Here is an 18,369-nt window from a genome sequence, read left to right on the forward strand (position 1 = left end):
AATTTGAACGGCAAAGCAGGATGAGACAACCCAAGAACCTCCCCCCAAACCACTGGAGGTCATGAGAAGTTCCTTACTCATAGACATTGAAAGACCAGGGTTTCCTGGAGCTGTGTGTGTGTATGTGTTTCTCTGTGTCTGTATGCACATATGTTTGCGTGTGAGTGTACACATTCATGCACACATATTGTATGCTATTCACAAAAATGCTCAGGCAAGGTTAGCAAGGCTGGACTTCAACTGGAAAGGAAAATAAAAAGGTGAAAAGGATGATGAATTTCACCAGTAGTGGCGCTGGTGTCAACAGCTCTGCTGAAGCACCTCAGTCCCATTCCGCATTGTCCTCCCGCCCCACATTCCTCCCAAGTAGGCCAGAAGTGAGTAAGGACACAAACGGAAGTTTATGATCCCTAAAGTTCTGACAGCCAGGTCAATGTGTGCTTGGACTTCATTGTGTTTAATTTAAGAAGCCCATTTTCGTTCTTGAGCTTTCAAACATGTGTTCTACTTTCCTAAATAATCTTTTCCTCAAATCGCCACCACTTGTGGCTGTGAACCAAGATCAGAATGCTTCTGCAGCTGAGCATCATGGGTGGCTGTGGCCAGGGGCAAAAAGGAAGAGGAAATGAACACAGGTCCCATCCTAGAATCAGGAGGACAAGTTAATGGCAGTGGGGACACATAGGACTCTATAATCTGGCAGGGTAGGATTGGCTTCATAATGTAGGGGGAACTCTGTAAAGAAGGAACATGGTGAGCCTCTGCGGGAGAGCATGAAGAATTTCAAGATGGCAGCAGTTTATTACTATGTGTCAGGCTTTTCTGAGTGCAGGGTCCAGTCCAACACACAGGCCACACAGCCCTAAACAAGCTAATACTTTGATCAGCATCCTTCTCCACTATGAAGCAGCAACTCACTGCTTGGCTGCTTGGACTTGGTTTCTTCATCATAAAGCCAGAGTGCTACTTTTTGCTAGTAATATGGAAATTATATTCTCTCTCTCTCTCTCTCTCTCTCTCTCTCTCTCTCTCTCTCTCTCTCTCTCTCTCTCGTGTGTGTGTGTGTGTGTGTGTGTGTGTTTGTGTTTAAGTGTCTTATTCTTTAGGTATTATCTATCTCGTTTTCATTTTGGTTGTTGTTATTGATTTTGTTTTGTTTTGTTTTGAGCAGGATCTGTCTCTGGCCTGGAACTTATACTCTAGAGTAAGCTGGTTGTCCAGTGCACACCAGTACTCTGCCTACCTCCACCTCTCCAATGCAGGGATTTTACACACGAGCACCGCCACACCTGGATTTTTATGTGGACATTGGGAATTAAACTCAGGTCCTCATGCTTGCAAGGAAAGCACAGGGTTTAATGCATCAGCCCTGGGATATGTATTTCACAGAAAAGGTTTGACAAGAGTGTGGATAAAGTTTAGTGGTAGAGTGCTGCCTAGCACGTGTAAGGCACAGGGCTGGAATCATAGCACCATGAGGAAACAACAACAACAACAGCAATGTAAAACAAAGTTTTCACACCCATAGCTGAGCATGGCTTTTAATGTATAATCATCTTGCCTCCAATCCCAATGGCTGGAATCTCAAGCATATGACAGCATTATTTGCTTATAGTATTTATTATTTAATTATTTACATTTCAAGTATGTCTGTGATCCACATATGTGTCTGTTACCCAGAAAATCCAAAAGTCAGAAGAAGGTGTCAGATCCCCTGGGACTGGAATTACAATTCTGAGTCACCTTATGGGGACTTGGAATCAAACCCTGGTCTTCTAGAAAAGCAGCCAGGGCTCTTAACTGCTGAGCTGTCTCTCCAACCAATATCTATATTTTGAAGTGTGTTATTTTTTATTTGTTTTGAGATACTGAGGACTAAACCTAGGACTTTGAATATGCTAAGTATATGCCCTAAGGACGAGCACATTAAGTTGGAGGATTTATAGACAAAAGATATGCCTATATGTCTTTATTTCTAGCTTGTCTACACAGCCAGTCTGAAGACCTTAGGATGTTAGACCAACTCTGCATTTCAATGAGGCCCAACCACATCACTGGGGTTTCTGTATGATCTTGGCTTAGTGGGTTTGTTAATTTCTCTATAATTCCCTCATCTACAAAGTGAGGGAAATAATGGGCCTTCTTAGCAGGTCTTCTGGGATACTGCAGGGAGAGCTCCAGGATACAGCACAAAGTCAGAAAATGCTGGCTCTTACCACTGCTCTTATTATGACCATGCTCGCAAGCAGTATTATTCTTCAGCCCGTTACCTTCCTTCCTTTCAACAACATTTCCTGCCACTGTCTTTCCTCCCATGCAAGTCCCTTGCCAAACTCACTGCGCTCTGCAAGACTCAAAGATTCTGTTTGAACCGGCTCTCCTAGCTGGGAGACCGAGTAACCACTTGGAGGGGATGTTGTAGAGGCAAACTCAAGCTGCAGAAATTCCTTCAGATCAAGAGGAAGACAGGGCAATTAGCAATGCTGCACATGCAAGAGGCAGGGCGCGAGGAGCTCTTGGTTTTGTTTGTGCTTGCCGGTTTTCCTCCACTCATTTTTCTCACACTGGCGGGGGGTAGGGGGAGCCCTTTGTTTTACTGTACTGGAGCCACAACGTGGAGCTGCCATGGGTGAGAACTCTAGAGAATGCTGGAGAAAGAAAGGTCTCTTCAGTGAACCTAGTGGCAGGAGTCGAAGGAAGGAGATAGACTTGTAATAGGATGTTTGGTTTAGAGAAAGTTGCTTAAAATTTTAAAAGCCGCAGTTTCTTTCGTACTAAAACGAGGAAGTCTGTATCCAGTGCATAGAGGATGAGAGCTGAATCCTACTCTATATGCAAAGTCTTCAGGGACGTACAAAATCTAGCTAGGACTAGATTTTGAAATCGCTTCCCTCCTTTGTCCTTTTCATCTTCTGTTACCTAGGGACTCCTGGCTGTTCACGGGGATTTAGCTTCTCCTGGGTACAAGGGGGCGGGGTCAACTGTAAGGAAGAGTCCGAAGGAAAGGTGGCAATTGTAGGAGCCCCCAGGGGAGTGTGGGCTGCAGGCAGGTGGGGCAGATGGTAGGAGGCCCTAAACTCAGACAAAACGAGCTGGGTTTGAACAAGCAAAGAGCTGAGAGCCCTGCCATGTCCCTGGCTCCTCCTCTTTTTCCTTCTGATTAGTATTCCGGCCAAAACTAAAAAGTTCCGAATCATAGGACTCATTTTCATAGGCTCAGACTTCTATGGGCTGTCGCTCCATCATTGGAAATGCACACAATTTTGGCCTAGGCCCACACTGGAAAGCAAAAGAAAACAAAGTGCCAGCTCGCGCCACTTCCTGGATCCGTGGGGCATGAGCTTCCACAGGGAGGGGCAACTTCGTTGGCATGTTTCTCACAGGGTGCCATGACCTGTGAGCTGAGAGAGGCTTGCCTTTCACTGGAAGGCCCCAGAGAGCAGAATCCATCATGCAGCTGAAGGGACCAAGGCCTCTGAAAGCTATTATTATTATTATTATTATTATTATTATTATTGTCTCTTCACATCTTTGTCTTTGTCCCTTTAATTGGAATTGAAAACTCCCACCTCAGTGGTTATTGTGCCCAGTATATGCTAATCTTCTTATAAATGCTTCCTTCCCCGAAGCAGCAGTTATCCCTGACATCTGGAATATTAATGCTAAGTAGATTCAACTGTCTGAGATGTAAACCGGTTATTCAAGTCATCTGTTAAGGAACTGACTTTAAGTACTGAGAATCAACTGAAGCAGTGTGATGATGGTTAATTGAGCAAATACTATCTTCTAGGTGTCAAGAAACAGGCTGGTTTAGTACCCAGGCTAACCTCAAACTCACTCTGGATGACCTTGAATTCCTCATCCTCTTGCCTCTACATCCTGGGTACTGGCATTTCAGGTGCGTCATACCAGGCCTGTTTTATGTCACACTAGAGATTGAACCTAGGGCTTGCTGCGGTCTAGGCAAGTGCTCTGCCAAATGAGTTATTTTTATTTGCAAAGAAACCCCACAAAATATCTAATTTTCACTGATAATTTATTAAGTAAATAATATCGTCAAGTATTAGTTATGCAGAAATATGTAATGAAATATATACACTTCCCTTTATAAGAGATGAAATGCCAAATTACTTGAGGTTTTTGTTAATGGCAAACAAGAAAACATTTATTCTTTTCTTCTCAACTTTCCATTTTAAATAAGAAGAGAACACAGTGCTCGCCATTGTCCCAAGAACTTGATCTTCCCACAACTCCTACAGTTCCTTATCACCACTTGTCCACTTTACAGAGAAGAGTTAAGAGAAGAATGATCGTCAGGAGGACCTGGACACTCTTAAGACAAAGCCTCTTATTTGCATTTCATTTTATCCGATCACCCTTTCTTTTCTATTTTTCTGCCCAGTGGGCAAGGGAAGCCTGTATACAGAGGACTCAGTTCCCAGGGCAAGTTGCTTCCTCTCTTACAGCCTGCCTGCTCTTTTTCAGTCAGCAGCTAAAATAATCTGCCTGCTACGCTGTTACGAAAGTAGAAAATTCTAGATGTTTACAGATTCCACTCTTCAGTCTCCTCTGGCCGCATAACTTCTGTAAGGGCTAATCTTTCCTAAGGCAAACAGGCAACCAGGATCAAGGCGATAGCATTCCTTTGTCATAGGAAGACACGTAGACGGTGACAGCTGAGTGAAGGAAGGGACACTGGAATCCAATGACCCACCGAAATGGTGTCAGTGTAACTGCAGCTGCCAAGCAGAAGTCAGGAATGCACCCTGCAAGATCTGTACTGTGTTTCAACAATGCAGTGAACTCCCTCCAAGTGAACATGGGGAGAGAGAGGATGTGTTACCAGAGAAGTGACATCTAATGCATGCTCAAACAGGTCTAGGGCCCCATTCAAAGGGCAGAAAGGCAGGCTCCCAAGTAGAGCATTAACTGGGGAACCACATGGGTCACCTGCTCCTCCCTACCCCCATCTCCTTCCTCCCAAGTAAAAGGGAAGTAGATGAAGAAATGGGGAAGTCCAAGCTGCTCCAGCAGCGGCAGTTTAGGGTCCCTAATAATACTTGACATTACCAGAGAGGCAAAGCCTCTGCCATAAAAATGCTTAGCATAGGCTTTCTGGAAACATCCCTCCAGGGCACAGAAAAGGAGAAGGAGTGTTTTATAGTTCTCTGTGTCTCAGATATAATCCCAGCGATGCCTTTTTAAAAATATCCTACGTAGCTACCTCCGATCACCTGCCACTTGCAGGCACAAGCTTGGTATCTTTGTAATTACTTTTTAGTAGCAAGTGGGTCCCTGCTACTTACGGACTCAGGTGCCATTTTGAAACCGGCAGGCACATCTCTACCTGAATCGTCCACATGTGTTGTGGGGAAAACCTTCCCTTCAAAAGCTAGTTCGTGCTTCAGCTTCAATCCTCAGATAATAGAGCTAATGGACTTGTGGTCTTTGGGAATCCTTGGCTCTCATTAGCAATCACTTTTAATTGATGAAAATAAGAAAAGGAAAATTAACTTCCTTATTGTCAGTCAGTAACAGAAGTTGAATTTGACTTAATTTTTAAGGGGCAGGCTGTGTTCTCTATGAAGCTCTCAATTACCTTATACCTAGCAAATGTTAGGTACTCGACTCGATTGCTCACGGAAATTATAGCAAACAATACAGATGCTGCAGTGCTAAAACTTTTCTTTTAAAAATCCACTCAAGGATCCTTTATCGCCCTCTCAAATCAAGGGGGAGACAATCGAGGGAGACAAAGAGGGCCGGGTGGGGCTGTCCACTGGTCTGAAAGCTGAGTCATTGGAATCAGACCCCAGCAGCTCTTGTATGAGGGACACCTCACCCTATCTTGGGGGCGTTGGCTGCAGACAAAGCCGGTTTCAAAGTAAAGAAAAGCCTGTCCCCTTAGGTGCCACTCAGGCCATTAGTTATCACGCATTAAACCTTAAAAACAGGTTTGGGCGGCTGCCGCAAAAGTTCATGATAATAAAATAGACGTCAAATGGGGGGGGGGAGCATTTTGAAGGAGTTTGTTCCTTTTCTAGTTCCGCCATCGTTGTGGTTCAAAGGCGCTGGTGTATGGGGATGTGGGGGTTGGGAGGGGGTCTGACAGCCTCCGAACGCCCTTCCGGAGATGAGGCGCGAAGGAGTTAAGCCGGACTGCGAGTGACATCACCTCATTTGCATAGGAGCACGCATAAAGCGGCGTTCGCCGCGCCCCTCCCGACAATCCGCAGCGGCTTCTGAGCAGATCAGACTCTCCTTGTTCGCGCAGCTCGCTCGGGTGAGCCCCAGGGCCCCTTCCTTCTGTCCTTCCCTGCCTGTCCAGCGCAGGCGCTTGCCCCTCATCTTCCTCGTCCTTAAAGCCAAGTCCAAGGGGGTACTTCCAGGCAAGGTAGTTTCGGGGAATTTGGGGGGATGCTAAACTCTTCCAGATGCTGAGTAACGGGAAGGGGAACTTGATTAAGAAAAAGAAAACCCCACAGAATTGGGCATTCTGTTGCGCAGCTTAGAGGGGAATTGTTGTTTTTTTTTTTTTTTTTTTCCGCCTCGACCCTCTCTCCGAAATATTTTCCCTTGCCTAGCTAGCTGTAATTAATCAGAAATAGAAAGATCCTTTGTTCAAACGCTCTGTGCTCCCCTTAATCGCCTGATGGCTTCGAGGGCTGTTATCTGTGGCGGGTTTAACCTTCCCGGCCTTTAGCGTGAAAATTCAGAAGCCCTTGCAAACGAATGTATGCAAAGGCCGTCAAAAGGCCCCTGTATGCAGATCAAGATGCTTTTTCGAGAAGTGGGGAGGCAGCTTTGTGTGCCGAGGCAGCATTGTTGGACTAGAGAGAGGAGAGGAAGCGAGTAGGGCGGTGGTCGGCAGCTGGCGGCGTCAGCTCCCCCGCCTTTGTGCGGAGGAGAAAGCTGGACCGCCTGGCATCTTTTGGAGAGCAAGCCCTTCTAGAAAACGTAGATGCGTATTGCGACCTTGGCTTCTTTTTAAGAGATTTTACTAGACTTTCCCCCACTTAAACTGGAAGTGGCTTCGTTCTATCCCGACTTTAATTTTTCAAAACTCCAATGTTAACATTCCGCAATGGTGAATTTTATTATACGTGAATATTCACCTTTGACTATTTCCACCTTCGTTCTTTGAATCTTCACTTTGGGAATATTAAGGGGGAAGATTTTTTTTTTTTCCTATAGAAAGAGGAAGATCTTTAGGGAGGACTCGACAAGGAAAGCACTCGGAGAGGCAGTAGGATTTCAGGCTTTGGGCTTTCGGGCGCGGTGGGGGGGGGTGCTTTTGGAACTGGGAGAGGCGAGGGTGGGTGGCTCTTTCTTAGCTCTGGTCTTGGCTTTTGTACCTTCAGCTCCTTCCAGCAACCATGTCTGACAAACCCGATATGGCTGAGATCGAGAAATTCGATAAGTCGAAATTGAAGAAAACAGAAACGCAAGAGAAAAATCCTCTGCCTTCAAAAGAAAGTAAGCTGTTCGCCCCCACCCATTTTCAGAACGGGCTGGGCGGGAGCGGAGCAGAGCGGGAGCAGCAGCAGGGAGGAAGGGAGGGGCAGCGGGGAGGATAGGGGGGGGCTGCGGGGGAGGAGTCGACAGTTTGATGATGATGAATATGGCCTACAAAGGTTAATTAAAAACTGTTTTGCAGCCAACAAGCGCCAGGCTTTAGTGATTTAATAATGGAATATTTCATATTCCATATTATGCATATACATTTATTGAGTAACTGTACTTCTGTTTAGCATGTCTTGCTCAGCGAGGCTGTTATGTGTCTTTCTAGAATTTTTATAAGGCTTTTTAAAGGAAAATCATGTCATTTTATAGAATGCTCTAAGCCTCTTTTTTTTTTCTTTTCTTCACAGCAATTGAACAAGAGAAGCAAGCTGGCGAATCGTAATGAGGCGAGCGCCGCCAATATGCACTGTACATTCCACGAGCATTGCCTTCTTATTTTACTTCTTTTAGCTGTTTAACTTTGTAAGATGCAAAGAGGTTGGATCAAGTTTAAATGACTGTGCTGCCCCTTTCACATCAAAGAATCAGAACTACTGAGCAGGAAGGCCTCCCCTGCCTCTCCCACCCACCTGCTGGTCTGGCTAGCAGAGAGGGAAAAGAACTTGCATGTTGGTGAAGGATAAAGCTGGGTGGGAGATGATGAAATAGAGAGGAAAATTCAAGATGGTCAAAGATGTCCTGCAGGATGTAAAATGCAGTTTAATCAGAGTGCCATTTTTTTTTGTTCAAACAATTTTAATTATTGGAATGCACAATTTTTTTAATATGCAAATAAAGTTTTAAAACCTGATTGGTGTGTCTGCTTGGTGACTGGAAGGAGTAGTTAAATGAGTGATAAAACCCTTTCAAAACTGCCTTGCCTCTTGGTCACTGGCACATAGAAGAGACAAACCTAAACCGCCTTGGCCTCCCAGCTCTGGCTTAGTCCAGGTCTGTGAAATACCCTGTCTATAGCAAATGACTGGGAGGTCATCATAAGAGTCCCTAGTGGGTTACATGGAAGATTTAATGAAAAGATTTGAACTTGGTATAGCCACCATGGTTGGAAGAAGGGGGCTGTGGAATGAAGGGGTAGGGGGGAGGATGGCCAGCCTGAGGAACTCACGGGTAGTTAGAGCCTTTCAGGAGCTTTGGAAAGCCAACATTGAACTTATTACATATCACTCAACACAAAAGGTGGTGGTTTGGTACATTAGCATTAGGTATCAGCATGAACTTGGCTAACCAATTATCTGGTATTGAACAAGTGGAATTTAGGACAAAAAGGTAAAAATAAAGAGAACGTTTTAGTATTTGCTTTAGAAAGGAATTTAGAATTGGTTTGTCCTTGTCTAGCGGCCAGTTTGCAAATGAAGCTCAATGTTTAAAATCGGCTTTATTAAAGTAAATGTGTTTACCAGTAAGTGGTGATTTGAACTTAGTGAAATCCTCATAAGGAATGCTTGGGCTTAGAGGACACATGCAGGACAGGTGAAATCTGGGTCAGATAACCATCGGCTGACCCGAAGGGCTTGAGTCCTCCCTAGTCGGCAGTCATCTGAGCTGCATATTTAATTGGCAGGTACACGCAAAGTCCTTGTTCTGGCCAGGCCACAACATGTAGAAAGGGAGGAAAAATGAGCTATCACTTGTTAACAGTAAAATGAAGGTACTTGAAGCTCCGTCATGGATGACTCTGTTCTTTCCGAAGGGTGCAGATCTATTAAGCCAAATAGAGCAATATTTTAAGATCAGTAGCTTACCCAATATCTCAGCAAGGCTGAAGCATACAAAGCAAATGTCCACAGGAGGAAATTTTCTTCTAAAACCGGGCTTGTGAAAATACCGGTTTGTAGGGTGGGTGGTGCATTACCAAACCCAGTTGATTCCCTTTGCTCAACACTTCCTTTGAGAAATGCACACGAAACCACCTGTGGTTTAGACAATCGAGGAGACCATCAGTGAACAGACCTTTATCTGCCTGTCAGGGGTAGGATGTGTGCATGTGTTGGCCACAGCTCATTCACTCGGTGGAGAGGAGCCCAAGCAGCCAGCACAAAGGTTCTGGGGGTGGGGGGTGGGGCAGTCCTCTAGCCCTGACATTTCTTTGCTGACCTACAAGGCAGTTTAAAGAAAATGCCCAAACCACAGAGAGAAAATGGACACATGCAAATTTTTGCTGTGTGCATTTTCTAAAGGATCCAAGATGAAAAAAAATTAGAAAAATTTCACAAAATTCCAGGGTTCCTCAATTTAAAAAAAGGATGGGGGAAAGGAATGGTTTAGACAGGTCCATGGTGGAAAAGATGGCCTTTCTGTCCCAGGAAGACCAAGACAAAATGTAGTGGGGACAAAAAGGCAGAGTTAAAAATCCAGGCCTGGGGATATAGCTCTATTAGTCGAGTGCTTGCCTAACATGTATGAAACCTGAGGTTTGAGTCTTAGCACTACATTAAACCTGGAGTGGTGATGGAGGCAGGAAGATCTTTCAAGGCCACCGTCAGCTGCATAGGAGGTTTGGAGCCAGCCTTGGGTACAAAGGACCCTCTCTCAAAATAACGAAAATGAAAGAAAATTAGAAATGACCAAATGCTGAGAAATGGGTGCAAAGTCAGGAACAACTGCCCTCGTCATGAGATACTGGAATTTGACTAAAATGCTACTGGAATAGAAGAGAGTCCTTTGCTGCTGTTTTGTCATGGTTGTGATGGTGGTGGGGTATTATTACTATTATCATTTTTAAATGCTTTATTTGATGAAGCATTCTGTATTCTTCCTAGGAGAGAATCTTCCAGACGGGCTGAAGGTATTTAAGAATTCCTGGGGGAATTTATGTTTCTGCTACCTGAGCACTTAAGGTTGCCAGTATTTTCAGAGATGCTGAAGGAGAAAAGAAATATATCCTTAGTACACGAGAGAGAATATTTCAACTAGACACACTTGCTACCACATCTTTGACTGGTCTCCTCTCAGATGGAACGGGTCAAAGGACCTTCTGTACACTGCAGGCAAACTGAACCTAGTGGTGCATGCATGTAATCCAGGACTTGGTAGGATAAGACATGAGGATCAACCTAAGTTCCAGGGCATTTTGGGACTCCAGAAAAACTCCTGTCTCTAGAATAAAATGGGATAAAAGCCAGTCACAGAGTTTTGCAGTTCTGTAAACTTGGAACCAATCTAGATGAATAAACCAGAACTGGAGAAAAGAAGAGGCTCACTGAAAGACCCGGGGATTAGAGCTGTTTTCAAAGCTCACCAAATTTTCAACTATTTTAGCTGTGCATATCCCAACCTTCTCGTGGATGGACTTTTAAAGCCACTTTTCAGGAGAACAACACACTTTTAGTAGTGTGTGCAAAATGATTGAGCAAGTGCGGAGTAGAAGGCATGGGGACAGGTAAACAGTCTGATATGCGCACAGCCGCTCAGCCTTCCTACACTTCTTCCAGCCCTTGTAGCCACACCTAGGTTTTGTTGCCCATACACGCACTGAAGATTCTGTTTCTTTCTCCCAGAGAAGCATAATTCCTCAAGACACAAAACGGTGTTTGTTTCTTCTTTTTTTTCCCCCATTTCTAAAAATATGAGTGCTATTCATGCTTACTAGAAAGAATACTGCATTTTGGAAACTGTGTTACAGCCAGAAAATAAATTTAAAAAAATCGTGAGTCTTCTTTAGCTCAAAATGTACATTTAAAAAGGTTTCAATAATGTAGAGAGCACCAAATGTTTCCTTTTCCATAGCAGCCATCATGGGCCTAGTGTGAAAGTAAGAAAAGCAATGTAAGTGCTTTCTTTGCTCTCACCCCACTGTGCTCAGTTGTATATTAGGCTTTTAAAAGTTATTTGTAAATTATATTTTCATGAGCAGCTTACAAGATAATCTAATAGAAAGAAACACACCATTTGGGGATCCATCTATACTTTTATTTGTGTATAATGAAAGAGGACACAATGACAAGCTTAAGATACAAATGTAGCAAACACAGGAGTGGATGTTCACAGTCAGCTATTGGATGTATCACAGGGCTCCCAATGGAGAAGCTAGAGAAAGTACCCAAGGAGCTAAAGGGATCTGCAACCCTATTGTTGGAACAACATGATGTACTAACCAGAACCCCGGAGCTCTTGTCTCTAGCTGCATATGTATCGAAAGATGGCCTAGTCGGTCATCAATGGAAAGAGAGGCCCATTGGACTTGCAAACTTTATATGCCCCAATATAGGGGAATGCCAGGGCCAAAAGAATGGGAATGGGTGGGTAGGGAAGTGGGGGGCGCTATGGGGGACTTTTGGGATAGCATTGGAAATGTAATTGAGGAAAATACGTAATAAAAATATTAAAAATCAAAAAAAAAAAAGATACAAATGTAGAAAGAACTGAAACCCGCACGCATCAGTTTATATTTCCCTAGGGCATTTGTATAGTCTTCTCTAGGCATGTCGTCTGGTTCCTGCCTTCCTCAATTGTGTGGACGGAGTTGTGCATGCTACCTTCATTGGGTGTGTATTGAGTATTCTTTCCTGTTTAAAAGTCTCACACGGTAAGAGAAAAATTAATTAGAGCTTTGCTCCTTAATTGGAGACTTCATGCAATGTGCTGACTTAGAAGTACTTTTGAACATGTGATTAATATTCTAGATAGCACTATTATATGTTCGTGCTTTTTTATGAAAAAAATAATAAAGTTTAATTTAAAGCACACTATCAGAATATATCTGCAAGACTGCATTGGCAGCCGAAGAAGAAGAAGAAGAAGAAGAAGAAGAAGAAGAAGAAGAAGAGGAGGAGGAGGAGGAGGAGGAGGAAGAGGAAGAGGAAGAGGAAGAGGAAGAGGAAGAGAAGAAATAAAAGCAACCTGAAAATCATGTTTATTAGAAGACTGGAGAAAAATAATAATGACATTTAGCTTTAAAAATCCTAAGTTTCTTGCAAATCAACTTACTTCAAAGTGGAAGAAAGCTAAGTCATTTTAAATATCACAATACATGTAGGCTTCTTTCATTGAATATCATATACATTTAAAGGGAAAGTTATACAGAATTTCTTTCTTTTTCTTTTCTTCCTTCCTTCCTTTTTTTTTTTGATAAGATCAATTACTTATTTCTGAGAACTCTAAAGCCTTCAATTTGCCAGACAAAGAGCCATTGACTCTGTACCTACAGCCAGTAACATCTTCTCCACATTAAGCCTGAATGATGGATCATTAGTTTACTCTAACAATATTTACTGATTGTTTATTCCATGTTGAGTATTTTTATTTGCCACAGACATATACTCATAAGTAAAAAGGCATAGTAGCTGTCCTTGTGTGTTCTCCATCAATTAGAAGATACTGTTTTCATTTAACTTTGAGTAGAGAATGCAAAGACATTGCTCCCTTGAATTTCTAAATTCTGTTTTTCAGGAGTTGGGGCAGAAATATTAGATGTTCTGGGCCATCCTGAGCTATATAGTGAGTTTAAAACCAGCCCGAGGTACACGAGACTCTGTCTTAAATAAGTAAATAAATAAGAGACTGGTAAGATGGCTCAATAAGAGAATGTGGACAATGGAAATGGAGAGGTGCCTGCTACCAAGCCTGACCACATGTGTTCCAACCCCAAGGCACATACGGTAGAGGGAAAGAATTGACTCTTGCAAGTTGTCCTCCAATCTTCATTTTTGTGCTCTAAACAAACAAAGAAACAAACAAACAAAAAAGTGGAGATAAACCCTGAAGTTCAGCCAGTCTAGCCCAAAGAGCAAAACAGAAATGTTCAGTGAGAGATGCTGTCTTTAAAGATGATGTGTTTGAGAAGCCATAGAGAAAGATATATGGATATCAATCTCTTTTGTCTGCACAGGACAACTTGAGTAAGGACACCATCTCCAACCCCCCCCCCCCCACACACACACACTATGGTGAGTTTTCTAGAGAAATACTTCTTATTGCTAAGTCCTTCCTCTGTTCACATTATCTTTTAAACTTAATTGTAAAATTGTTGGGAACAGAAAGCATCACTGGAAAGCAGGAAAGATGATACAAGCCTATAGTCTCAGTACTCTGGAGGTAGAAACAGGAAGATTAGCACAAATTTTAGGCTAGCCTGATCTATATACAGCAAGTTCCATATCAGCTAAGGCTATATAGCAAGACTTTCTGAGAGGGAGGGAGGGAGGGAGGGAGGAAGGGAGGGAGGGAGAGAGAGAGAGAGAGAGAGAGAGAGAGAGAGAGAGAGAGAGAGAGAGAGAGAGGTCTGATGTTTGAGCCTCAGGGAATTTAGCACAATCATGAGTGCTCAAAGCTAGCCATAAGTACAGTACCTGGTTGGCTGAGGAAAAGGTCATATTTATTTAGTAGGGTCCCACAGCTTCAAGTATCAATGGAGAGGGTCAAGTTATGCTCATAATCTATTCAAAGCAGCAGAAACCATTCCTGTCACATAATTGTCAAACCACAGGAAATGATGCTTTTCCTCATTACCACATTCAGCTCTGTAAGTGGCTGATAGCTTTCCCTTCACAGTCTTTCTGATAGTGTTTTCTCAATTTAGAACCAAAAATACTTTACAAGATTAATGTATATGTAAAATGCCAGATGCCCTGGGATCATTTCTATTTAAAAGAGCAGCTTGCTTGGAGGTCAGAAAAGGTCCTTATTTTCTTCACATTTATTGAGAACCTACTGAGTACTCAACTTTTTCCTGGTTTCTGGGAACACAAAGTAATGCCCGATCTGGTGCTGGGCTGATATAAGAGGTGGATTCAAGGTGAGTGAAGAGTTCCTGTACAGCAGAAGTCAAGTGTGTTCATTCAGCAGCTATTTCCTCTTCTATTTTCGTTCAGTAAAATCCTGGGCTGGGAAATGACTTGGAACTGGATTGGGTACAGCTACAGCACCTGGTAAAATAGTTTGTACTTCACCCTTAGGCAAATGGGAGATATCAGAGTTGAATTCAGAGTCCTCTTGAAGCAGCTTGTAACTCTCCATTATGCTATGTAGGCTTAAGGAAGGCTGGGCAAGAAGAAACAGCCCATACTTGTCATCCCAAAAGCCGATTAAGATCCCCTTGTTACAGTAAGCTGGCACCAGGAGGTAATAAATCTTACTGTGATTGGGATTTCTTCAAGGCTGTGTGAGCTTGTACTATCTCTAGATTCTAAACACTTTTCTGTGCTCATTTGCTACCAATTTTAGACTGATGTGAACAAAAAAGCAATAGTTTTGAATACGTAAATTAGATCATAGTGTGTGTGTGTGTGGGGGGGGGATCTAAGGACTGCAGTCTAAAAGACCAGGCAAACACTGGTCTTCAATCATGTATTAGGCTCCTGAATATGCTACAAGAATAATCACAATTTTTAGAGCCCCAAACAGCAGAAATGGGGTTGGAAGGAGACTACTCGCCTACTAAATACGTGGGTCTATGGAAGGATAGACAGAAATTGAAGGGTTGGTAAACTGTATTACTTACTTCCCTCATTATGTGACAAAATAACCAACTGAAAACAACTTAAGGAAGGAGAGTTTTATTTTGGCTCAGGGTTGAAAGAGAGACAGTCCATTATGGGGGGTGAGGCATGGCAGTGAAGGTCTTTGGTTGTGGGAGTATGAAGCTACTGCTTGTTATATCTTGGCAGAATCACAAAGCAAAGGGATTAATCAGACTGTAACCAGACCCCAACTACAACTTTCAAAGCTGGCCCCTAGTGAACCACTTCTTCAAGCTCAACTATACTTCCGAAAGGCACTATAACTTCTTAAAATAGAGAATCAATATGTTAAGAAAAACTTGTGTGGACCATTTTACATGTAAACCATTACACAGTTTTATTGACAAACCATTCTATCTTTCAAGGGCTAATATAGAAAAACTTGTAGGAATTGTCATGGAATAGAATGAAAGGAATATCAAAGATTGTCTGTTGCCTGTGACTACAGACATGAATAACTCAGGTGTCAAAGAAGACAATTGTACTATTATAGTAGGTTAAATTATTTCCAAAGATGGGAAAAATACCATACAGGAGATAACTATATGCACCCTTTCATAAATAAACATTTCCTAGTAGGATTTCCTTAAAAGCAAAGGTAATTTACAGGGTTTCTGTTGCACTATCTGCTGAAGGAAAATGGTTAAGTTCCCAGGCTCACCAAACTAAGACTAATCTAAACTAAATAAAGGAATGTAAAAGTGAGAACTCTAGTTTGAGAAAGAATAGTTGTAATAACTAACCTGAACTTATAATTTCAACAATTGTTGGTAACTTGAATTCAAATCTGTGAGTTCATGTGTATAAGCATAAATACTTTAAGCCTCCTCTGTGTGTGTGTGTGTGTGTTTTATATTCTTCTAAATGTTTCATTGGCTGTCTATAGGTTCTGTACTATATAGGTATGTAAGAACACATGCATATATATCAAGAATGGACACAGCTTTGGGAAGAGGAGGCAAGAAGGCTTTCAATTCAATGCTCAGCTGTGCTATAAAGAGACCAATTATATATAAAAAAAGATAAAACAAACAAGATGATCTCACATAGAATCAACATATTGGCAGCTACTGTTTTGATCATTCATCCTCTGAGGAGTTGTTCTCTGAAACAGGCCTTAAAGTTTTCCAGTAGAGAGATGGCTATCCAAAAGGAAGTCAGGTTAGGCCTGAAGCCCATGTTTCAGTGAATGAATTCTTCAGGTTGGAAGCATGCAAGACCAAAAGGATCTAACATAGACATTAGGAGCCATGTGCTCCACAGAAGGATGGAGAGTTTCAGGTCAGCCTGGACGCCATAATGAGACCCTGTCTCAAAAAAATATATACATAGGGGACTGGAGAAGTAGCTGCTCACTGAAGAGCACTTGCTGTTCTTTCAGAGGACTGGAGTTTTGTTCCCAGTAGGGAGACTCATAACTACTTGGAACTCCAGTCCAAGGGATTCAGTGCATCCCTCTGGCCCCTGTGAGTAGCCCCTTCCCAGTACATACACAAATGAATTTTCGACAGCTAGAATTTATCCTCTCCCACTTCTCCTGGAAGCTCACAACCAAGTACAGCGCCACCATTGTATTGCTAGAATTCCATAGACATTTTGCTTGGCCAGGGCCAGTTCTGACTTGCTGCCATGACTTACATCATAGGTGTGTCCAGGTAAGATCCACTAGGGTGTGAGAATGAATTCGTGCTTTAAGTCACAAGGCCAGGTGAAGCAGAAGTGTGAGGGGCCCACACCTAGTTAAGGGAAGCTGCAGAAGCAGCCAGCTGTCCCCCATTTTAACCTCTACTCCCTGACCCCAGTTCTATGGGTATGAGGCCACACCCTAAAGCATGTTTTTCAAACTTCAGGCCTGGTCACAGGAAATCAAATTGAGTTGGTTCTTAGCAGCATTAAAAGTGAGATATAAAACAAAACAAGCAAACAATGGCAAGAAAAACAAGACAAAACAAATCACTACAAAGGAGTAGAACAGGGGCTACCAGCTTCTGCTCCTAGGAGCTGTAAGAATCATTGACTCAAATTTCTGTGAATTATTTCTGTGTGAGAGAGTAGGAGTCTGTGCTTTTGCATGCTGACATGTGATGTAAAATGTTCCTTAGTGTGAGGCAGAGTCACATTTGTCACGACTCCCATTTCTCAGCCTTTACCTTGTTCAAAACCTCCTTTTCTTTTTCTTTTTTCTCCATCTGGTTTAGATTCCTAATCATCATTCACTTCATACAGGCTTTGAACCCACTCTGTCCACACTCTGTTAAAGCTGGCCTTCATGCCCTAGCCCTGAATCCACTCCACTAACCTATTTTCCAATCTTCGGCTACACTTTCAACCACTAGCAGATAAAAAGATAAAATGGGACACTTTCCTATACTGCTGCCTCTGAACTTGCTGCTTATTCATTGTCTTTTTTTTTTTTTTCATCTACTAAGGACAGGAAAGGTGGCCACAAAGCATGGAGTTTCTGTGTGGGGGCTGAAAGAAATAAATAAGTATATCACAGATGCTCAATATATGGTCTCTGATTGCAACCCTCTTAGTTCTTAAATAAACACAATGTGATTTCTCCCCTTGCTTGGCCTCTTGCGGGCTTTTGATCACACTGATTGCACCTTCCGTTCTGAGTCCCTCTCCTCTCTTACCACCTGTTAGCCTCAATTCCTCTGTTCTTCTTCCATCAATTTCTCTGACTGCCTTTTCTTTCTCACATAGCCCTGACTCCAGGTTTATTACTTTGGTGCTGGACTTGACCCTACAAAGTGAAAGACAGTCCTTTCATATTGGAATATATATTCTTTTTGACTTCTGAGCTCTTGTCCCTGGAATGCAGGAACCCTAGAGAACCACTCACTTTCCAAAATATAAAGCCTTCCTTGCATGGCCTAGTGTCTTGACTTCAGAATGTGAGGTTACTCTCTTCTTCCAGAAAGCCTTCAAGTTACTGGTTTTATTAAGTTTCAAAAATAATTGGAGGGGCTGGAGAGATATCTCAATGGTTCTTAAGAGTACGTGCTCCTCTTGCAGAGAACAGGAATTTAGTTCCCAGTACCCACCTGATCAGTCACCACCATCTGTAACCCCCCATTCCAAAGGATTCAGTTCCATCTTCTGACCTCTAAGGGTACTGCTCACACCCAGTGCACATACATATATGCAAACAAAACATTCCTACACTTATAATTTAAAAACAAATAATTGAAAATTTATAAAGGTAGTCAAAAGAATGCACTACAGCCTTCAACTCCAATTACTAGTTACAAACATTTTAGTACATTTTCCCCCATTTTCTCTCTCTTTTTTTCCCCTTGAAATCTTTTAAAGCATTGTAGTCTATGTCACAATAAAGACATTCTCTTATGTACTGCGGTGCAGTGATCAAAAGCTGGCATTT

At 42.6% G+C, this 18,369-nt stretch overlaps 1 protein-coding gene across 1 annotated transcript; it reads left to right on the forward strand.

Moving 5' to 3' along the window:
• Nucleotides 1–6,087: 6,087 nt before the first annotated feature.
• Tmsb4x (thymosin beta 4 X-linked) lies at nucleotides 6,088–8,314 on the forward strand. Its single transcript, XM_021153262.3, has 3 exons — nucleotides 6,088–6,283; nucleotides 7,362–7,476; nucleotides 7,872–8,314. Exons 2-3 carry the CDS (start codon nucleotides 7,377–7,379, stop codon nucleotides 7,904–7,906), a joined length of 135 nt encoding a protein of 44 aa, XP_021008921.1. The 5' UTR covers nucleotides 6,088–6,283; nucleotides 7,362–7,376; the 3' UTR covers nucleotides 7,907–8,314.
• Nucleotides 8,315–18,369: the final 10,055 nt, after the last annotated feature.

The sequence above is a fragment of the Mus caroli genome, unplaced genomic scaffold, assembly GCF_978045245.1.
Source record: "Mus caroli unplaced genomic scaffold, Mus_caroli_1 scaffold_5, whole genome shotgun sequence".
Taxonomy (NCBI): domain Eukaryota; kingdom Metazoa; phylum Chordata; class Mammalia; order Rodentia; family Muridae; genus Mus; species Mus caroli.